This window comes from Phalaenopsis equestris, unplaced genomic scaffold (assembly GCF_001263595.1).
Source record: "Phalaenopsis equestris unplaced genomic scaffold, ASM126359v1 Scaffold000054, whole genome shotgun sequence".
Classification (NCBI taxonomy): domain Eukaryota; kingdom Viridiplantae; phylum Streptophyta; class Magnoliopsida; order Asparagales; family Orchidaceae; genus Phalaenopsis; species Phalaenopsis equestris.
Genome location: NW_018164496.1, coordinates 614,000 through 638,538, shown reverse-complemented (window position 1 = coordinate 638,538; position 24,539 = coordinate 614,000). Strand labels below are relative to the sequence as shown.

The following is a 24,539-nucleotide window of genomic DNA, read 5'->3' as shown; positions in this document are numbered from 1 at the left end:
TGAAGTGATGGTATCATTGAACTTAAGATACCATTGTCGGGAAGCTTGATTAAGTATTGATTTCTTAAGTTACACACCATGTGTTCATTTCCTTCAACAAAAAATCTTTCAGGTAGACTCATGTAGACCTATTTATCTAAATTCTCATTCAGAAAGACAATTTTCACATCCATTTGGTGTAACTCCAAATCATAATGAGCTACTAGTGCCATGATAATTCTAAACGAATCTTTCTTAGAAACCGGAGAAAATGTTTCTTTATAGTCGATGTCATCTTTTCTGAGTGAAACCTTTAGCAACAAGTCTGGCTTTATATCGTTCAATATTGTCATTCAAGTCAAGCTAAATCTTAAAGACCCATTTACACCTGACTCTTTTATAATCTGCAGACAATTCAAATATATCTCAGACTTTGTTGTGATCCATCGATTTCAACTCATCTTTCATTGCATCTAACCATTTAGAAGAACTTGCACTTTTTATGACTTATGAAAATGAAGTTGGATTTTCATTGACTTCTAAGTCAGATTCATATTCGTATAGATAAACCACATAATCATCGAAAATAGTAGATCATTTTTGTCATTGAGACTTTCTTATACTGCTTCATGTGGTTCATCTAATGTAGGTTCATTAGTGACAGTTTCATTGTGAGATATTTGATCATATATTCGTTGTTCTTGTAAGTTGTCAAACTGTTCAACAACTGTAGGAATAATAACTTGAGAAAAAATTGTGGGTAAAGGAACTTCAACCCTAATTTCTTGAATCTTTACTTTATGCGGTTCCAAACTCCCACTAACTTCACCATTTTCAATGAACCTGACATTTTTAGCTTAAATAATTATTGTACTGTGGTTAGGACAATAAAATCTATACCCTTTAGATTTTTCTGGATAACTAATGAAGAAACCACTGGTTGTTCTTGAGTCCAGTTTATTTTCTTGTGGATTATATAACCTTATTTTCGTTGGGCAATTTCCTGTCCTTAGTTCAAAAGGAGTCTTTGGAACTGTCTTACTAGGAATCATATTTAACAAACATGCAACAGTATTTAAAGCATGCATCCATAATGATAGGGGTAAAGAGGAATTACTCATCATACTTCTAATTATTTCCATTAGAGTACAATATCGCCTTTTTGCAACACCATATTTTGTGGTGTTCTATGCATAATATATTGAGCACATATGTAATTAGTTTGAAGAAATTTAGCAAATGAACCTGGACATTTTCCAGATTCATTGTAAGTTCCATAATATTTATAATATTCACTGCCTCTATCAGACCTAACAATTTTTATTTTTTTATCTAATTGTCTCTCAATCTCAGTTATATACACATTTAAGGCATCTATAGCTTGAGATTTTTGATGCAATAAGTAGGCATACCCATAACGTGAAAAATCATCAATAAATATGATAAAATATCTCTCTCCACCAAAAGATGGAACATCAAAAGGTCCACAAATATCAGTGTATATAATTTCAAGGAGCTGTGTGCTTCTTGTGACAGCTTTCTTAAGTGTGTGGCTTGTGTGTTTTCCTTTAATTCAATTCACATAGATGTCAAGATCAGTAAAATCTAATTCATTAAGGGTTTCATTCTTTACTAATCTTTCAATTCTTTCTTTGGACATATGACCCAAATGTTTTGTCACAAATAAGCTGAACTTTCATTCATAAAACAACCTTTAGTACCAATATTATGATGCAAAGTCATCAAAGTCTCAGAGACAATGTTATCAAGTTTAAGCTTATATAGGTCATCACAAAGAATACCAGAACCCATCAGATTATTATGTTTAAACAAACTGAAATAATCATTTCCAAATTTAAAAGTGTATCCAATAGAATCAAGTTTAGACAACGAAATTAATTTACGAGAAACAGAAGGGACATAAAGTGTTTGAAAATTTTTAAATGATGTCCAGTATCTAAAATCAACTGATAGGTTCTAATAGCTTCAACTGGTGTTTTGACTCAGTTTCTCATAAAGAAAAACTTTTCATTTGGGGTTATGATTTGGGTTGTAAGGAATCCTTGCATTGTATTAGAAACATAAGTGGTACAACCAGAATCAATCCACTATGTATTATAAGGAACTTCTGCCAAATTTGATTCGAAACATACAAAAACACAAGGTTTACCTTTCTTTTCGAACTAATTTTTACGCTTGACACTCATTTTGATAGTTGTCGGCTATTTTTCTTTCAAAAATAAGATTTTAAAATTTAGAATTTGATATAATATATATAATATAATTTTAATTTTGTTAAAATGGTATATATATATATATATGAAAATGATGATACTGGGTAGACCTCATATATCTAATAGTTTAAATAGCTGAGCACAATACCATAAATGATATATCATCTCGAAGAATGAACATATCACTTATTAGTAGACTTAACTATCTAAACTTAAAAATTTATGACTCTATTTTAGTCTGTGAAATTTATAACCGACAAATTCTCCTATCTAATACACAGATTAGATAGTGTTTAGATTAATCTAGGTTCTTAATTCCCTATAAAGGCAAGTCCATATAGTTAATTACATCTTAGACAACTGAAGTCACCTAAGAAAACTCTCGATAATGATCACAGGTTTTGTCTTCAAGAATTCAATGTTCAAGTATCCACAATTGTTCAAGGAAAAGTCAAATGGGATAGGTTCAAATAGGAACAATTATTTCTAGAATCCAAAGAAACGAAAAGTAAGAGATGTCGGAGATACTGAAGAATATTCAGTGACATCTCAAACTAACATATGATTTGGCTTTACGTCTTTGAAAGGGAAATTATGTTATATTTCAGTTCTGTAAATTATTTAGATATTCGAGACTTGTGTCTGCATGTCATATGCAAATAGCCTGAGAAAATATGAGGATTTATGTAGTGCCAGACGACAACCTCGGAAGCCTAAAAATTTTAGGACTTATATCGTACGATATGAAATCGTAGAAAGTCCTAAAAGATAGTAATTTACGCTAGTGTGAGAATTTACGTCGTGCAAGACGAACTACCTTGACGTCCTATAGGTATGTTATTTTAAATCTATCAAAATCCAGCTGAAGCTTCTTCTGCTGTCTCTCTGTTGTCACCTCGACCGTCATCCAAAGATGAGTTGTCATTTGCTCCAGATTTGTTATCTCGATCGCTGCCCGGGGATGAATCACCAATCGACAAAGCCGTCATCTCGTCCCAAGAAGAAGGGAGGAAGAAGAGATAAAACTATGCCTCGAAAGGCCTATCCTAGGGGATTGTACAAACATACTAGGAGAACTTATATTTAAAAGTTTGAATGTAGGTGAATGTCTATAGTACAATATAGTACAAGAAAGAAACAATTGTGTAGTGACGTACTGTAACAAGAAAAGACTGAAGGAAAATTATGAAAATGAAGCAACATAAAGAAAGGAAATACTATGCAATAAAAAAAGTGTGCAGTAAAGGAACAAAACTGAAACAACTAAGTGTATCTGATTAAGTCTGGCGATGCTACAAAACATATTACAATTGCATAATATAAAGGGGTTAGACAAATATTTGCAAATGATAAAAGAAAGGTTAAGTGATAAGCATATGAAAATTTAAAGTGGAATATTAGCTTTCAATTTGGGTTTAGGCTCAGACTAGACCTCTTTTTCTCTTTTATCTTGATCTCACAGATCAAAGTCTACCTATCAACATCAACTAGAGGCCACCAACGAATCACCCCTATAATCAAGCAGCCTTAGACCCTATCGTTTAAAGGATGTGTGAACGAAGTAGTATCTGAACTCCTCAATGTGTGGTGCACCTATACGTGAAATGTAGTATCTGAACTCATTAAAGTGTGGTGCATCTATACGTGAAATGTAGTATATATACTCCTCAAAGTGTAGTGCACCTATGTGGATTTCGTTATATAATATCTGAGGTGCATTATGCTATTCGTGGTGTAGTGTATGAACTGTATAGTATGTATGTGAGTGGTGAGTGTAGAATTTATTTCTTGTGCAAGTGTAATATCTGTGTAAAACCCGTAGTATTTGTTCTTTCCTAAGTGTAGCATCTGTGCAAGGACTTGTAGTATTTGTTCTTTTCTAAATACCAATTCCCATGCCTTTTGAAAGGGGTTAGAGTTGTTGATGATTTAGCAGTGAAAGGGCATCACACTAATTGAGTATTGATTTTATATTTCAGCTATAAACAAAGCTGTCAAATGGTTCTTTGCATCATTGCTTGTTACCCCTCGTCTCTGTCTCAAAGTAATAGGCCACCTCGATATTTCATATGCTCATTGAACGAAGTTTTATATATCTCATATCAAGAAAATGAGAAGAGTAATCATTTAAGCATTTATATAGCATCCACCTTCCACCTTAGGCTCAATTTTTAAACGTGTAGATGTGATTATTGCATACTCCCTTAAATTTTCCAAGGGGAAACAAAGATTATAGCATTTAAAATTAACGCTCAAAGTTAAAAGATGATTTTCAACATATCCTCAAACAAAGGGCAGCAAAAAGGAACAAAATTTGGGTCTCAAATGTATATTTCAAATCATAGAAATGATTTATAACATATATTAGAGAAAAAAAAAAAAAACAGTAAGAAGAACAACATCTGCGTCCTAAATGTATATCTCAAATCTTGAAAAAATAAATTCCAGTAGGTATTTGAACAAGGGGGCAACAAGAAGTATCAAAACCGAGTCCCAAGTATATTTTTCGAGCGATAAAAAAGTAAATTCCAACAGGTATTTGAACAAGGGACATCAGAAAAATATCAAAACTGAGCTCCATATGCATTTTCAAACCATATAAATGAATTCCGGCAAGTATTTGAACAAGGGGAAGCAAAGAAGGCATAAGCTGAGCCCCCACATGCATTTCCCAAGCCGTAAAATGATCTCCAGCATGAATTCAAATAAGGGAAAGCAAAGAGGGTATAAATCGAGCAGCATAGAGGCTAAACCGAGCCCAACACAAGGGGCAAAACTGAGCCAACACTGGGGCAAACCGAGCCCAGCACAAGGGCAAAACCGAGCCAGCACAGGGGCAAACTGAGCCCAGCAGATGGGCAAAAACAGAGAAACATTCCAGCTAAATCGAACTCATCAAATGAGTAATTCAAATAAGGGAAAGCAAAGAGGGTAAAAATCGAGCAACATAGAGGCTAAACCGAGCCCAACACAAGGGGCAAAACTGAGCCAACACTGGGGAAAACCGAGCCCAGCACAAGGGAAAAACCGAGCCAGCACAGGGGCAAACCGAGCCCAGCAGATGGGCAAAAACAGTGAAACATTCCAGCTAAATCGAACTCATCAAATGAGTCAAAACAAAGCCATAAACAATCAGTTTTCATAAAGCCTTAGACTTCAAAATTTCTTGCACCCCTACATATGTTTTAAGCAAGAATTGATAACAAAAAATAGATAATTGTAACGAATCTCTAAAGCCAAATATTTCTCAATGTTGAAATGAATTCTAGCACTTACTTAATTTAAAAATAACAATAATAAAAGAGTTCAGCATTTTATTTCCAACATGTATTCTAATAAGGGGCAGCAAGAGAAGCAAGAAAGAAACTCCAAATGTATTTCCAAATATTAAAATGTTCTCAATGCCGGAGTTCAAATAATGGGAAAAGAATTATTGAATCTCCACATAAGAGTTAAATCAAATCCAACAAATTACCAAAAGGAATAGGCCATTACCAAGCTAAAACCGAGCTACCAGATGACTATCCAGATCTTTAAATTTTTTTCAAATATTGAAGTTCAAATAAAGAGAGCTATGGGAAACATAATTGAACCTTCAAAACTAGATGAACTCATAAATCTTTATAATGAAATATAGAATCAGCCGAGAAGTTCAAAACAAAACTTTCAAGATAGGACAAAATCGAATGCTCAACTAAGAAGTTCAATAAAAAATTTTCCGTGGATTGCATAAACTCAAGAATCTCCATGTTAAAGCAATGCAATGAGAAAATAGTGGTCAAGAGTACTAAAAATCATCAAACATAACCTCAGCATGAGTATCACGCAAGAAATGGCTCTTCCAAGTAATTGCTCAAGTATCAAAATAACAATAATATATGATAGCAATTCATTGTCATAAATCCAGGACTTAACAACTATGGAATTACGACAAAATTAATCTCAATGAGTTGGTAATATATAAACTCTGATTTTTGACAAAGTTCAATGAAGCTTAAGAACAACAAATAAAAGAAGTAATATCAATTTTCTTATATCTATAAAGCAGAAATACAATGTTATTTCTCTGGCAAAATATTCATATTCATAAAAGTAGAAGTATAAGAAAAAGAAGCCAGGTATATTGACTCACCGATCCGAGATCCGAAACTCTAAGTATCTCTAAAAGGGTTTAGGAGAATTTAGAAGCGGAAAGAAGAAATAATATCTAAATCACCCAAATCACCAGAACAGAAGAAACCAAATCCGAAAGAAATTGCTAGACAATCGATCTTTTTCCTTAGTATATGAATCAGAAAGAAGATCTAACCCAAAAAAAAATCTCTCTGAGCAACTTTTAGAAAATATCTCCGAGCAACTTTTAGAAAACGCAAAACCAACCTCAAGCAAAAAAACTCAGATCGTTCAGAAAAAAAAAACCCTCTCAACCCTTTCCCAGAGGGGGTATTTATAGCCGAAGGAATGAGAAGTGCCTATCAATGAGGCTTACACATTTGGGCGGGAAAAAATTAGTCAGAAAGGGTTACCGACAAAGCAACCGACAACGAAAGTCGATTAAGAACAGCGAGGGAAGGGATGACTGGAGAACCGGAAGGAACTCCTAGATTCGGTTAAGAGAAGCGAGGAGGAGGAAAAGGTCTGGTTAGGGCAAGAAAGGCTTCAGGAGGAGGAAGGGGAGGAACGCGGAGAAAAAATTTTAGGTTATATCTATTTATTATTTAAAAAAAACAAACTCTTTTTTTTCTTTTTTTTAATTATTATATATATTTAAAAAAATAAATTTTGTGCAAGCGCGCGACACCCAAACAAAAATATGTGTCATTCATAACTAAAATTGAAGTTTCCTAACTAAAATTGAAGTTCCGGACGCTACGACGCGGGTCGTTTCGTCATCCGAGATCATCCAAAAAAAATTGTCGATGATCGCGTCAAACTAACTTCGATTCGCGCGCGACACATTAAATGAAATTATTTTGACCCGATCGAAGCCGTTTAACGAGTAGGATGAAAATATTGATCGGTCCTTGCATAAGCAACAACCAAAGTTAAATATGACGCTTGCAGTGGCAAGTCAAATGTCGCTAAATGTCGCGCACGTCACGGGGTCTCATATGTCTTTCAAATTTCTATAGGAGTTCAATTTGAGCTTCAATATGTCGGTTTTTCGATCGACTCAATCGAATATTGAGGATCTAAAACCGTCCATATGAAACTGCAAGGAGCGAAGAAATGACTTGAATTTCTAAGTGGTGTGGGTCCCAGTTTAGTACTCTAAGAGAGTCAAAATAGAGAAATCTTAAGGTTGGATCCTATAATATCTAGAGAATGGAAGACCTCAAAATGAGGTCAACAATAGTGTCCAGGCTTTCTGCAAAAGTGACACTTAATTCCTTTATGTTCCTCTTTGTGAATTGGGGCAGACGATACATTAATCTTTAGTGGTCATTACTTTCCATTTCCATTCTTCTTTCCAGGTTTCTTTACAACTCTTCTTTGGTGACCCATGAGATTAATGGAGTGATTTGTTCCTTTCTTAAGCCTTGTTTCCTCTTGAATGAGCATACATCATTGTAGTTCATTCACATTTCACTTATCTTTCATAGTGTTGTAGTTCATGTGAAATGGGCCATACTCAGGAGACAAGGAGTTAATGATAAATTGCACAAATAACTTTTCATTCACATCCCTTCCCAAAGTCTTAAGTCTTGTTGTTATGTTCGTCATTTCAACGACATGCTCATGCATAGTACGAGAACCATCAAATTTCATATTGTTTAACGTACTCAATAGTGTCCCAGCAAGAGACTTATCAGCAGAGTCAGACTGAGAACAATTCTCAGTAAATTTCATAAATTTCTTAGCACTTTCAGTGTTAGAAAATGTACATTTTATGTTGTTTGCTACAGTCATTCACATAAACATTAATCTTAATATGTTTGATTTTTCCCAAGCTTTATAGAAAGATATTTGCTCAGTGCTGCTAGAATAAATAAGAGCAGGGGGGTTCTTAGTCATGAGTGTCAAATTAAGATCCATAACACCAAGGTGAAACTAGACTTGCTCACGTCATTCAGAAATATTAAGCCCATTGAAAGTTTGAACGATGTAGCTTGCGAATGAAGAGAAACAAGAGTAGTTACTACAAATAAATAAAACATGCTCGTACATTAATGCTTTGAACATTAACTTACATAAATACTTATATAAAATTAGATTAACATAATAATAATAATAATAATAATAATAATGTATTGAAATCTCCTTTGGGTGATATAACAATACAAAATAATAATCATAATTGATGCTTGACTTAAATTTAATATAATTTGTAATTATTTATACTCAGATTAGACATGTTTATTATCTTTGGATATATAAACATATCTTAACTAAGTATATAAATAAACAACAATTATATTCAAAAATTATAAAACAAATGATCAACCTTTGGGCGATCTAGAAATATTTTATAATCAATGAATTTTAATATTTTTGTAAAGAAATGTTAAATTATTTCATAACAAGCATCACTTACTTGTGAATAATTGAATTTATTTAATTTTACGTCTATTAAACTTATTAATTTGGTCACTTTGACGATTAACAAATTAAACATAACATAGACATCAAATAAATAATAATTTTAATCACATTAATTTACTTTAGTATTAGTGATATAATTAAAGATCTAATTCACAACAAAAATTTAATATAATTAACATAAATAAAATTATATGAAAAATCATAAATTTAGTAATTAAGACTCTGATACCACATGTTAGAAATTTATGTTTGAACTTTATGACACCAATTCTAAAAATACATAATAGTCAAGATCTTTTAAATTCATGATTTTTACATATCCACAATAAAGTAACACATATATGTATTCATGATGATAATATTTTATCTTGAAGAGATGGAGTTACTCCTCTCTCTAATCTCTTGAAACTTTTTGTACTTTCTGGTGGAGGGAAAGGTATAGGGTGTGTTAGGAAGAGAGATGACTTATTATCTAAATCATGCTCTATTTAACCATAATCCATCAAGGGGGTTACAAACCAATAGGATTTATGATAATTTAATAAATTAATTGAGTTATTTTTATTAAAATCAATGACGCCCCTATTCATTTTAGGGATTACATGAGTTATAAAATTAATATCATAAGTTATCATAAGTTATTAGTTAAGATAATTAATAACTTAAGTTATCATGAGTTACAAAAATAAATATCATAAGTTGTCATAAGTTATGATATAAGTTATGAGTTAAAAAAATAAATAACTTAAATTATCAAAATCTCATAACTTATTAAAATAAATGTGAGACATAAATAAAAATGTAACAGGTTAAAAAAAAATGTATTTTTATTATTTGGTAGTAAATGATTCCTCAATTAAAAAAAAAACACCAATAAATTGATTTCCATCATTCAAATCATCAATTATGAATTAGCTTTGGCCACTCAACCTATCCATTCATATCATAAAATAAAGGACTCATTAATTAATGATACTCTAGTATTTATATGACAGATATATGTATCCGAACTTTTCGTCCACACTTATTGCAAAGATACTCTTGACCATCCATCCACCTACAAGGTATTTTAATTTTCATTTTCTTAGGCTATTTATTAGGAGCAAAATAAATGTTTATAAAATGTACACCTTAATAATAATTTATATTAAATTGCAGCATTTACATTAATATGATTGATAAAAAATAAATATTTAATTATTTTCCAGTTTAATTTAAAGATATGTCAATATAATTCTATCTAATTCAGTTATAAATTCTAATAATTTGCCGAAAATCTGTTAGTTGCAATGATTTAAGTTGTCTTATTATAACAGACAAATTCAAGTGTCGCTTTGGCCGAGTGGTTAAGGCGTGTGCCTGCTAAGTACATGGGGTTTCCCCGCGAGAGTTCGAATCTCTCAGGCGACGTAGTGCTTTTAATGTGGAAGATTTACATAATCATCACTCATTTTTAATGTTTTTACATATGGGAATACATAAATTTTGATTGTCTTATCCACACATAAAACATTAAATCTTTATAATTGCATTTTTATGTGATATAAAGATACAATATAGACGCTAAGTTGGTGAGAAATTTTTCAGGTATTAAATGCTGTAAAATAATTATTCAGGATTTTAGTACCGCTTGGGGATTACAAAATTTAAACTGAAAATTTTATTTGCATTGAAATAAATTAAATGTAAAATGAACGATCAGTTGTGGGCCCCCCCCCCCACTGCCGCTAACTCAGGTCAACAACACGGGCTAACTAGTTGTTGTCTCCGATTAACTTCAATTAAAGCTGGACGCTCACTCTCAGCCATCGTCGGTCACCACCTTCGTTGGTCACCACATGTTCCTTACAACGAAATACCACGTCAAGCAATCAACAATACTGCAGAATCACGTTGTAACTTATAAAGAGATGCATCGTCCCAACACAATATCCCGACCGTCATGTCGACCCTCAGGATGATATATTGAAGTTTGAACAGTCTTTTCTCACCGATAAAAAAGGTTATATATATATAATCATTAATGCATAATAAAATATTTCAAATATATAAATTCTCATGATTTTTATTTTCAGATCTTTTACATATATAATTTTTATACCCAATTAATTATTTTATTTCGTGTGTTAAATTCTTAATAAAATAAGATAACTTTTTTATCACTCTTACGGCCGTAAAATATTTAGCACGCATGAAATTGGCTATATATATATATATATATATATAAAGGCTTATTATTAAGGGTCACGCCCAACTATATAATAAATAAAATATCATACATAATTAAAATAAAAAGTAATAATTTATATATAAATACCTCAAAATAAAAGTAAGCCCAGAAAATCCACAAGGATGGTGTCATTGCCACGTGTAACCCGTGCTGAGTTCACGTTTTGTAATTAAGTTGTATATTGTTGTAATCTCTATTTAATTTCATCAATAAAAAGTTACATTTCTCTTATTGTTTATTAGATTTAATTGGATGTCAATCATGTTTTTTCTTGAGCATTTACATGCAAAACACTCATTTCTTATTTATTTACAAATTTACCACATAAAAAATTATTTTTACATTTATATCATCTTACTTTTTGACATCACATCAAAACATCATTATCTTATCTTTTTAAAAAGTAAAATAAATTGTTTAAATATAAATATTAATATATAAACAAATAGAAATGAATGTAATTAAGCCCCCAAACGAATATATCTTTTGGATAAGCACAAGCCGTATCACTGCCACGTGTAGCCGGTTGCGTATTAGTACTTCTCCCTCCCCGAGCCGGCAATCGCCATTATCCGAAGCTTTTCTGATCGAAAGCGAAGAGCAAGAGAATTCAGAGCATTAAAAATTCAATTTTTGGGATATTGTCCCCTAATCCCTCTCTTTATAGCTTCGATTTTTAACGAATTCAACCATTGCGGGAAGTTTTCTGATCCCCAAGGGGTAGATCGATGGCTGTTTTTGCTGGGATGTTTTCTCGCTCTTCATCTTCATCGTCCTCGATCGCGGCGTTGAGGAGGAATGGCGTGAAGGTGGGGAAGAGAAGGAATGGAGGATTAGCGTGCCGAGCAGCTGCACATGGAATCGGTAATTTGATGGATCAGTACAGGACGCTCCGGATCCAGCCGGGAGCTTCCGAGAAGGAGGTCAAAAAGGCATTTCGCCAGCTCGCTCTTCAGGTTAGGGTTTCTCTTGCTGTCGGTGCGTTGGTTGATTTGGGGAAATCTTGGGTTATTAGGGCTTGAGAGGCATACTCAACTGGAATTGGCTCGGATTAGGGTTTTTATTGTAGAGTGGGGAAATTTGTCGAATGAGAATCTTAATGGCTATTTTTAACTGAATTTGCAGTATCATCCAGATGTCTGCAAAGGAAATAACTGTGGTGTTCAGTTTCATCACATTAATGAAGCTTATGATGTAAGTATTTATCAACAAAAATCTCTCTGTTTTTTTTTTTTTTTTTTTTTTTGGGTTACAGCTACAATCATCATAATCGAACCTTAGATATGGTTCAGGAAAGAGATGATTTTTATATATGTTTACTGTTAATCTGATTGAGGACTTGGTTGCAGATTGTAATGAGCAGCCTGAGAGCTTCAGAAGAGCGGATCCAGCAAGAGGAATGGAGGTTTCGGGGATGGCCTGAGGAGGAAGAAGAGGAAGGTGATGAGCTGAGAGGAATGTGTGATCCAAACTGGGAGCTTTGGGAGGAATGGATGGGTTGGGAAGGTGCTGGTATAAGAGATTACTCTTCACACATCAATCCTTACATCTAATCCTTAGGGTTCTCTATTAATTTTAAAATTGTTGAATTTAATTTGAGATGAGTGTGATAAATATTTTAATTGATCATATTTGCAGTCTACTCTTCTTAAAATAAATTTGATGATTTTAAGATGATTCTGTAAGATTCTATTCAGGCTATCTGGCTTTGATGGCAAGCTCAAGCTTCTGTAAATGTAATAATGGAGATTGTTTGTATGGTGAAATGTATATAAGAATAAATTTTTTGCTGATTTCTCCTATTTTGGAGGAAATGATCAGTATTTATGTTTGTACCTTTGCTGCAATTTTATTGTTGGATTGAGTTTGTTGAAGGTATGTGTTTGGTTTGGAGTTGAAAGATTTGGAGAAGATGGAAATATAAGAAAGTAATAAAAATTAATTTGTTGATAAATCCTATTAAAGGGTGCTATCAAAACACCTCTTTAATGTATATGTATTTATAACTATAACATTTAAATTTTATTTCTTACATATGTTGATACCGGAGTTGGCCCATATCGCAATCGAAATTAAAGTATTATTGTTGAAATTCAAATAAGTTATGATCATGGCTCTCCAAAAGAGGAAATAAATGATAACAAGCATAAGAAGACACCATAGATGGAGATGATGGTGGTGGATTGTGGTTGGATGATAGGTTGGGGTCAGATTAGGAGATTGTTGTTAATGCGGGAGCTAGAGGCTGCAACTTGGAAGCAGGGGAAGGAGGAAGGCAGGTAGGGAGTCACAACAGTGAGGGGAGTCGTTGGTAGAGGGAGTTTATGGTCGTGAGGTTTGTCGACTGCAATATGCCAGCAATTGGAAGGATGTTTGAGTTGCTGGGGGAGGGTAGCAGCGAGCAGGAGAGGGAAATAATGAATACTACACACTAACTCATGAGTCATGACGAGTTGAAATAACTTTTTGTCGATGGGTAGTTGGGTACAATCCTAAAAGAGAAAATGGGGATGCCAGAGATTGTCCAAGCAGAAATCTTCACGCAAAAAATTGAATCCTAATGATACTAATATAACATAAATATAGTAGATAATTATGAGGGGGACGCTCCTCCTCTTGAGCGGTAGCCCTACTCAAATCATATGAGATGACCGACCCTCATTTCCCTTGGCTGGTTTGGTTAGGTACAACCGGCTCAACCCTCCCCCTAAGGGAGTCGCACGCCATACATGTCACTTATTCTATTCTTGAAAAAATGAAAAAGTGTGTTCAACATTTTAAAAGTTAAATAATGATATTTTATATTTTATATGAATGATTTGGGGGACATAAATGCAAAATAATAATAATAAAATGACATTATATTTGTAAATATATAGGAATTGAGTGGAATGTATGAATATGCCCTAAACATGTAATTATGATGGCTATGTTAAAGAGATAAATTTTTTTCTTAGTTATTTATGAAATTTTTGGAGGAATGGCTTCATTGTGATTGTTGCCAACAAATATGCTTCTCTGTAATTGGATAAATATGCTCCTATTTTTTTAATTTGGGTTGAAGAAGATTCAACCCATTTATTTGAATTTTGAAATGTAAGTTTAGAATTGTGTTCATTCAAACTTTATTTAGTTTTGATGTTATGTATAAACTCTATTTGAACTATTTTCAAATCTGATTTCAATTTTATGCAAAGAATGTCGAAATCCTATTCAAATTATGATCAATCATATTCCAACCATTTTTGAAACAAGTTTGAATTGTATTCAAATCATACTTGAAACCCTGTAACAAATTATTATGACATATATATGTTGAATCCTGATCTGTCTTTTGAAGTATGCCTAATGATCAGAGCATTATGAACCGTGTGAGAGCGGTAGGGAGACAGAGAGTGGGAGAGAAGGAGAGAGCACACAACATATTGAACCTCTGGGGCAAATTGGGTCGAGAGAGAGGGCAAAGAGTTATCCCTATAAAGAATGGGTCTAGAGAGAAGAGCCAATAATCTTTAATACATGATACAATCCTCTAATTTATTGAAAATGGAAGGACAAATGCATAAAATTATATGTTTTACCCATTCTTTCGAGGGGTTTTACAAGGTATTATTGCCTTTTTGCTTGCATAAACCTTATACTTGATAGGTCCTTGGATCGACAGTAGTTTTGGCTTGCTTTCGTCTTGGTAATAATAATTTTTTCTCTGGGAAACAGGTACATTTTGAGTAGGGTTGTCAAAAAAATTCATTGTTTGCGAACAACTCGTGTACGGCTCGTTTATTAATTAAATGAGTTGAACACAAATAATTTTTTTTACAACTCTTTGTTTACTTGTGTTTGGCTCGTTTTAGCTCGAAAAAGAAAACCATATAGTTATTCATATAATAATATATTATATATATTATTTATATTTATATGTAATTTTAAATCATAACTACTCTTTTGGTAATATGGTTACGTGTTTTATTTTGCATACATTTGGTACAAGTTCGAATTCAACACTTTACATATATTTTTTTCAATTAATTTTAACGAGTCAATTTCGAGCCGAGCACAAACAAGAATATTCAAATCGAGCAAAACATAAACACACTGTTCACGAGCAAATTTCGAACAAGTCAAGCACGAGCCAAGCCTGAGCTCACTCATGGTCAACTCGTTTAAATCCCTAACTTTTAGTGTGGTAGCTAGTTGGCTTGGGGCAGCCAATTGACTTGCTTGATTATTATTCATTTGTGATCTCTGAAGATCTTTGAGGGTACTTGTGAGATTGTTAGGAGTGTTAGGCTTTTGGTTCTCTAATTAGCCTGGGTGGCATTTTGGTCGTATGACCTTCGGTTGATTGAGAAGTCATCGGTCGGCTGGTTGTTTTCAATCAGTTAGATAAACGAGGACTTGTAGCTTTTTATTTGAGGAGATTCTCGTCATTTATATTTTGATCTGAACTGTTAGATTGTCATGAGATTCATGCAAATCGTTTTTGGGTGTAAAATATAACATATGAACTCAGAGAATGATATCACTAACCATATGAGAAGACTGAATACATATAGATACATACACACACACAATATAATTCACATGTACTTGTATTTTTAACATCGAATCTTTAACATTTATTTATATAAGATTCAAAATTTTAATGTCACAGAAAGAAATATTAATTTTTTTCTTAGAACTAAATCTTTATTTTAATACATATAGTTTATTTTGATATGATAATATCGCTATAATTGTTTATAAATAAATATTAAAATTTAGGGACATTTTAGCATTTAAAAATATTTCACTCAATTCCTGTGTATTTATATATCCAACAGCTGAAATTTACTTTCTACACGTATAACCACAAAATCTCTCATATCATATAAACAAATTATTATTATGTGTATTTTTGAAAAATGAAAAATATATTTTTATATATTTGTAAATTGTAAGGTCCTATTTATATAAAAATTAAAGTTTAGAGTGAGATATGTAAATAATTCTAAATTATACATTGTAAAGTTACTAAAGTATCGGTTATTTGAGCTCCGAATCCTCCTCCATTGTCTCCCCTTTTCCTGCATCTATTTCTATCTAATGGCGTCTTTGAGCGCTCTATCTGGCCAGGTTTCGAACATACATGACGCAAGAAGTCGACGAAACCCTAGCCTCCATGAATCTTCTCAGCACTGTGAGACCTCTTTATGCTTGCTCACCGCGTCTGCCATGTCTTGATTGTTAGGGTTTCCGATAGAAAGTTTGCCAGATTGTTGGTTCTGATTTTTTGGTTAGATTTTAATGCACTTGAACGCCTGAATTGTAGGGTGGTGTTGTGATTATGGAAAATTGGAAATGTCGGCATGGTGCCTTTTCTTGCTTTTTAATGTTTACGGAGATTTCTTGAAGTTTTCGGTTTGACTCTCTTGGTACTGCAAGAATGTGTGTTATTGTTTTTTTTGGTTCTTGTTGTTTGTTCTAATTTTGAGTTCTGAAGCATTGCTGCCTCATCAGCAGATTGTAGTTTTTTTGGTTCTTGTTGTTTGTTCTAATTTTGATTTCTGAAGCATTGCTGCCTCATCAGCAGATTGTAGTTCTTGAGGGAAGATAATTAGACGATTTTATTCCTTGAGCCAATGTGCATATCTGTAGGCATATATGTTGATAATTATATGAAGAGAATAAAGGAGTTTATAAATGTAATAAAGTGTGATCAGCATAAATCTTCCCAATTTAGATCGTCTTCTTTTATAATGATTTTCATGCCACACTAGATTATTAGCGATATATGCGTGCATGATTGCTATAATTCATAACCATAGACTCAATTATTGGAAATGCAAATCCTTCCAAATAAATCCAGACTCACATCACTTCGAATGTAAACCAAGCCATAACTTTATATTTTGAGTATACACTAAATTTGATTATAATTATTTGCTTCATACTCATCCAGTCAACCAGATTTTCTCATGTAGAAATACAATAGCCAAAAACTGACTTTCTGTTATCAATAGGTCCAACATAGCCAGCTTCAAGTAGTGTTTTAATGTTTGAATGCCTAGTCTAAGCATACATCAACCATTTTTTAGGAGACTTCTTGATGTCACTGAGAATGTAAAGAAAAAAATACCAATACTTTTATCTTGGATATTGCCTATATTGAGGTGTAACTTGAACACAAAGTTTTATTAGCTCATGTAATTGTTAGATAAATCAATTTTCCAGCTAATACTTGAAACTTTGATTGCTAATCATAGGATATACATCTTTGGTAACAAAACAATTAGTTCAAGCACTACTTGATATTTTAGATGCGTCTTCTTTATTATTTTCAGTGAATAATGTATCATATATATGAAGCTAGCATAATTGAGTTTATTGTAGAATAATATGAAGTACCGTTCTGATGATTAGCTTTTGTAATAGCCGCACATAATATGTCAAACCAATATTTTGGCCTCTGCCCGAGCCTATAAATGATCTTTGTAATTACGTACGTGTGCTTCTTCCTCAAAGAAATGTACTCAAGATATTACTCTATGTATATATCATTACTCAGGCATTAACGGAAGATATTGCTAACATCCGATCACAACATAGGCCAACCTTTATTGATGGCCACTTGCATTTCAATTCTTGGAGATGAAGTTTCAAAACAATTTTTTCCCTTAAACTTGAGTAGATTATATGGCTAACTGGCAAGCTTTATACCAATTAATAGAGCCAATAGGATGAAACTTAAGGGTACAATTTGACATTAGGTGGAGGGATAACTAATGAACATGTTCTTTGATTATGAAGATAATTTAATTGGTTCTTTTATGGAGGATGTTGCGATGCATTTGGATATATCCTAGGTTAGAAAAAATAAATAAAGCCACATCAAAATGATGATATTATGGGGAGATGCATTTGGATATATCCTAGGTTAGAAAAATAAAGCCACATCAAAATGATGATATTATGGGGATAAATGGCGAAGCTAATGAAAGAATGAGCATGAATTTAAGTCCATGGTCATGTATGTTGGTGCTTGAGCTATAAGCAGAAATAATTGTCAATATAAATTTTCACACCAATATTTAGATGAAATGCTTGTCGTGATGTTTGGTTTAGTATCATCACATTTGAATGTGGTAAGGGAATGAATGAAAATTTTCTCTCAATATCAATGATGGATAATATGAGTGATTGATTGTACTTTTTGGGTTGATAAATTTGCCCAATATTGTCTTGTTTACCTTGGATCACACCCTTCAACCTTTCATAGCTAAAATTTGTAATGCCTATTTTAATATTATATTGATTTATAGCTTTTCTTGAGAATATTATCTTGTTCATATCAAAAGGTTCCTTCCAGTTTTGTGCAAGGAGAAACTTTAGTTTAACATGAAGAAATGTACATTTGTAACTTTTGCGATCTCTAAAGATTTATCATCTCGAGTATGAATTTTGATAATATTGTAAAATTTAAGGCAATTAGAGAATGGCCTAAGTCTGCAAATATACATTTAACTAGAAGTTTCTATGATTAGTTATTTTTTATAGAAGATTCATTACAATTTTTAGCAATATTACTAGTTGGTTATTTTTTACATCATATTTTGGAATTATTTTTTTCTTAAACTGAAGCTTGTAGGTTGTTGTAATTAAAAGATGACGTAATAGCTCCAATTATTTATGTTTTCATTACATTATTGTTTTCAATGATGTTTTTTGAAAGCTTATTAAGAAATCAAGGCCATTTGACTTAAACAAAAATGCACTTATTTGGTTTGGTGGACATGAAGCGGTTGCAATATTTTGAAGAGTCTCATACTTTTGAATGGGGAAAAGTTTATCCAAAAAAAAGGAAAATTAGAGGCCCTTTTATTGGTTATGTTCTATTAATTGCGATCACCTAAAAACATGAATACCATCTTAATAAACAATAATGCATCTTAATTTGTAGGAATTTTGAATGATATATCTCTTGAGATTATCAATATATTGATTATGCTATAACTTCTAACTACTAATAAAAGGTTGACACATATCTTAAGATTAATAATTAGCTATAGGACTCTTTTGGGTTATTAATCATTCTTGTTGTCTATATCTCATGAATTCACTTTCAAGATTGTTTTGATGTTAAAATATAGGAAAATATTTTAGTCATCATGTTTAATTTATTTCCATTTTATAGTTTTGTTTATCGTTTAATAATCAAATTTTCCTTATAAATGGCTTACAGTAGAAACCCATCTTATATATATATATATATATATATTAACCTTCATAATGTGTGTGTATGTGTGTGTGTATTATTAGATGCTTACATACTCATATGATTTATTATTGATAATTCTTTCTTTAACTAAATTTCAATGAAAGATTTATCAAATTATTTTCATAGAAATTTAGCTTTAGTTTAATAGAAGATGATCGTCTCGAAGGCATTCAAAATTGTACCAATGAAGCAAAGAAGATGAAAGATGGTTGAAAGTTGCATATGATTCATAAAAAGCTAATTATTGTGCAAGTAATTATACGCTCGACCATTCATAATGAAGTTATTTGAGATAATATCTTTTCTAACTCAAATGCTTGTTACTATCCAAGTTCCTACTACAAAGTTTAAATTGGTGTAATTTTTCAGTATTTTACTACCTCAGTTGATTGCACTTTATAATGTCATACAGTTGGCTTGTACCACATACATTTGAATAGGCTTGAATAGAGTACAAGATCTCTTTCGTAGTTCTTAAAAACATACATGTTTCACTAATTAAGGGATTCAACAAGTCTTGTATCCATGACATGAATCAACTTCATCCAATACTTCAAACATTGACTCGTCTTTTTTTGGTTTATAATGAGAATAATTGAGTCTCCCTTTTTTTCTTTAGACATGTTTTGATATATTGTGAAAAATTGATCTAGTTTTTCTCATTTAACATGCTTGTCGCATGGAATTTGGGCCGGTTGCGTATTCATCAGTTTGAATTGACTTTTGCATATGGATTAGTTATTTGCAGTTTCCAAAGTATACACAATATTTCATGTTGGTGAAATGAGTATGATTTTAAGAGTGAAAATGATAGAGTTACTTGCAATGCAGGCGCTCTCAATAAAGATGCAATGACAAAGACTTTATTTTAGTTGCTGCATATGAAACACGGTGATAATAGAGAGAAGAGAATAAAAGGACACAATGATGCTGAATTAGTGATGAAAGATAAAAAAAATGAAGGTTGAAAACAATATGATGATGGTGATGAAGGTCTGTTACGTGACTGTGATGATAAAGGTCACAAGAAAGCAAGAAAACTTAGAAAAGAACTTAGGACTATGATACCATTATGGGAAGATACAGAAATGGTATACGACAATGTTAACATTTTTCTAGGAGGAAGTAATATGAAATTAATCTGACCAAATAATGTAAAAATGCCTAATACTATTAATTCAATGCTAACTTTCCTTACTAATCATACACATGATTTATTTTCGAAGGATGTAATAATTTAACTTTGTCTTTGCTTGATTTCAAGTTTAGTGAAACCTTGATGGCTTGGTATAGGAGAACTTCTTGCAATTTATTGGTTACCTTTTTAATCATGTTTATTCCCTCCTACTCTAGCCCTTGACCAATTCCTCTCCCATCAACCCTAGCCGGCTTCCCCCTCTCTATGCACGCTCCACCCTAAACATCTCCCATAGCTTTTGACCACCTTATTCTTACACAAAACACTAAAGGAGGATCTCTCGGGGTTTTCTTCCTTCAAAATCCTAAACCTTACACATTCACCCCTAAGGCTTCATGAACCCTATTATGCTCTCGCCCCGTCTTGTCTTTTGGGTATCAATTGCAGCTTTTCCGCTTGCTAGGAAAATTATTCACACAACCTGTAACCCTCGGCTTCCTTCCAATCTACCTTATACATGAACCAACACCAAAGTTCTCAGTGATGTTTTCACCCACACCAACGCAAGAAACTTTTACCTTCTTCCTCCATGATTCTCCTACCATCACGACTTACTTCCTTCCAATCTACCATATACATGAACCCACACCGAAGTTCTCACTGATGTTTTCACCCACACCAATGCGAGAAACTTTTGCCTTCTTCCTCCATGATTCTCCTACCATCACGACTTCACGTCATGAGTAAGTATAGAAGCTACCTTCTTTTGTGTGTAATTAGAAATTTAAGAATGACTTGGCATGTTGATACTGATAGATTTTCTTGTACTGACCAGTTTGAGAAGGCTGGTTAGGGCCTTTACATCGGCTTCGAGGGATTCAGACTTCAATTCCCCGACGGGAATTTTAAGAATGATCCGAGAAAGTCGAAGCTCTCTCTTCCTCTTGCCCAGTCTTTGCTGCAAAAACCCATTCCAAAGTTTTGAGAGTTTTTCTTCATTTCAGGTTTCTTTCTTTTCTTACTCTCCTCAAAAAAAGAGGCTTCCTTGGCCGTGTGGAACATGGACATGAATAAATGATAAAGGTATATATGTGGCTAGGGTTGAGCATTTGATCGGTTTTCAAATTGATCAAATCGATTGGCACCAAAATTTGAAATTTGAAAAACCAAATCAACCAAAATTTTGATAAAACCTAGCGGATCATACTGAAATTTAATTTAGTTTAAATTGTTTGGTTATGAACAAGCCGGAACTTATTTGTTAGTTGGAGTTGAATTATAAACAAACATCAAGAATTACATATATTACATGGATAATATCAATTTAATTTCATAAATCCTTCATTTAATTTAAAATTTTTGGTTTTTTTGTTTTGTTTGTTTAAATGAAAATTATAACCAAACTAATAACCTAGAATCTAATATTGAGGTTTTAAAAACCAAATATTGAAATGCATTTTTGAAAACTAACCGAATCTACAATACTTGTTTGGTTCTGTTTGGTTTTTCAATTTTGACCAAATAATGCACACCCCTATATGTGACTAGATGCATATGATACTTTCTGGATGGATTTCTTTGCTCTCACTGTCCTGTTTCTTGTTAAGTCTTCGTTACAGCTTTAGTCTAAAAGCTCAAACATAATTAAGGATTTACAATTAGCTCTAATTCCTTAGGCAGCGCATCATTTAGTTATCTTTTTTTCCGTAGAATCCATATTCATTCTGGTTAGTAATCCATGCTGTTAATGATGTGTTATTTTTTATAAATAGTGCAGAGATCCGAGTATTATTTTGAGTATTACTTTGTTTTGTGCTTTTCAGGTCATTGTTTGAGCATAAAAGGTAATCCGAGTATTGAACGATCATTATCCTGGTCATATATCAGAAAGACCCATCGAAGTAGATCTCTTCAACTATATGGTCTATTTGGTGGAAAAAAAGATAAGAGTGAAAATTCTGATGATGCACCATCGAAGGTAAGAATAAACGTTTTCCTTGTTATACATATGCTTGGTTTTACTTCTTAGAATTTTAATGTTTTGCTAAATTTGCTTATTTAAATGCTATAAAACATTCTATTTAGAACCTAAATCTTTCTGTACCTTACTGCAGCTTGTAGAACTTTACATGTACTATATAGAATTTCCTTTTAGAAAAGATATTATCATTATGCTGCTATGTTTATGACTGCTACAATCTGATGCAGCTTTTGTAAATAAGATTAAGTTAAAGAGATTGGTCTGCTGACCAATGGCCACTTTGTTGCTATTTGGTGCAATTAGCAAGGCTTGTCTATCTTGTAAATTGGTGAGATTCCGCTTGTATAGGTGAAATTTGTTGAGATTGAGAAAAGTGTCAAAATGGGCCCTGACTCTTTGTAGGAGGCCATTTTAGTCCCACATTATAAAAGTAACAATTTAATCCCTGACTCTTTGTAGGAGGGCATTTTAGTCCCACATTATAAAAGTAACAATTTAATCTTCATATCCTTTTTGGTGGGGCAAAAAGGTCTTCTATGGGGACTATTTCAGCTCATATTAAAAGCATTTAAGAACTAATTTAGCACTTTTATAGACTATGGGATTAAATGGATCCATGTAAACATTCAGGGGACTATTTCAGCACTTTTTTGAGACTTGTGAAAATATTTTGTGGAATTACGCTCATTATTATTTACTTTAATTTTATTTAGTACTTGCTATATTTAGTCATAATATAAAAATGGTAATTCCTTAATTATAGGTATTTATATTTATTCTATAATTATAGGAATTACTTAATTGTAGGAAGATTTCTTTCCTCCTTTTTTATCGCTTGTACTCGCCTTTTTATAGGTGAATTATCCATGTATTAAGTGAGAAAAAGTATTGTTCAAAACTCACATGGTATCAGAGCCATCAAAGGGAAGTCTCTCCCGCTCGGCTCGATCACGGCCCTTCTCTCTCTTCTCTCCCGCGATCGTTCTTGACCGAGAGCTGCCCTAGTTTGCGCCTGCCCCAATCGTCCGCACGCATCCGAGCGCCGCTCCTCGTTCGATCGTCTGATCGATCGTGCTTCTCCGCGATCGTTCGCACTTCTCCCGCAATCTCCCGCATCGTGCGCTTCTCCAATCTGTTCATTGCAAGGGATTTGGGATTCCAATCAGCTCATTGCATCCGTGATCTCCCGCATCGTGCGCTTTTCCCGCGATCTCCCGCATCGTGCAATCTCCCGCATCTTGCTCTTACGTGATCGTCATCCGCAATCCCGCGATCTCTCGCGATTGCGATCGTCTGCGTCCGATCGGTAACGCCAACCCTTCTTCCGCGACCGAGCACAGTCAGTTCCAGCCGTGCTCAATGACTAAGTACGACCATGCCTGCAACTCCTCAACTAGTGATGTCACTTCTAGCCACCCCTCCCGGCTGGGTCTCCATTGCCCAACAATTCAGACAATAATTCTGTCCTCATCACCAGCCTCAAACTCACTAACCATAATTACTTCCAATGGTCGCAGTCAGTCATGATGTTTGTATGCGACAAAGACAAAAATGACTACCTCACTGGTGATGCTCCAGCTCCGATGACGACAGATCCGTCATACAAGACTTCGAAATCCGAGAATAATATGGTTATGGTCTGACTTGTTAACTCGATAGCACTTGATAAGGACGAAAATTTTCTTCACTATGGCACAGCTAAGGAAATCTGGGATGCTGCCCATGAGACTTTTTCTAGTGCAGACAATACAAGGGAACTATTTGCTGTTGAGACCATCTTTCATGACTTTCGTCAAGGTGATCTCTCCGTCACCCAATACTTCAATACTTTTACTCGGTATTGGCAACAACTAGATCTATTCGAGGTGTACCCTTGGAAGTGTCATGAAGACTCTGTCATATTTCGCCAAATCATAGAACATAAACGCACCTTCAAATTCCTTCTTGGCCTCAAATCTGAGTTTGACCAGACTCGCTCACGAATTTTGAATTCGAAACCTCTTCCAACAATTCGTGAAGCTTTCTCCGATATACGCCACGAAGAGAGTCGCCAAAAGGTCATGTCAGGTGCTTCCTTGTCCACTAAAACCCTCGACGGGTCTGCACTTGCTGCTCATATTCCATCCACAGACAACCGCCAACGCCAGGGCCGCCCCTGGTGGGACCACTGCCGCCCC

The 24,539-nt window shown here is 33.5% G+C and overlaps 2 protein-coding genes and 1 non-coding gene across 3 annotated transcripts in view; all 3 read left to right on the top strand.

Moving 5' to 3' along the window:
* The first annotated feature begins 10,084 nt into the window (after positions 1-10,084).
* Positions 10,085-10,166, top strand: TRNAS-GCU. The gene has a single exon. It is a non-coding gene; the product is annotated as a tRNA-Ser (tRNA).
* Positions 10,167-11,539: 1,373 nt separating this feature from the next.
* LOC110019337 (chaperone protein dnaJ 8, chloroplastic) lies at positions 11,540-12,768 on the top strand. The gene is made up of 3 exons (XM_020716968.1): positions 11,540-11,942; positions 12,112-12,180; positions 12,336-12,768. Exons 1-3 carry the CDS (start codon positions 11,715-11,717, stop codon positions 12,537-12,539), a joined length of 501 nt encoding a protein of 166 aa, XP_020572627.1. The 5' UTR covers positions 11,540-11,714; the 3' UTR covers positions 12,540-12,768.
* Positions 12,769-15,999: 3,231 nt separating this feature from the next.
* The window catches only part of LOC110019384 (nucleoid-associated protein At2g24020, chloroplastic-like), a 16,857-nt gene continuing 8,317 nt past the window's right edge, over positions 16,000-24,539 (top strand). The window contains exons 1-2 of the mRNA XM_020717026.1: positions 16,000-16,165; positions 22,205-22,359. Coding sequence (XP_020572685.1) covers positions 16,072-16,165; positions 22,205-22,359 — 249 coding nt within the window. The 5' untranslated portion in view covers positions 16,000-16,071. The remainder of the gene's footprint in view (positions 16,166-22,204; positions 22,360-24,539) is intronic.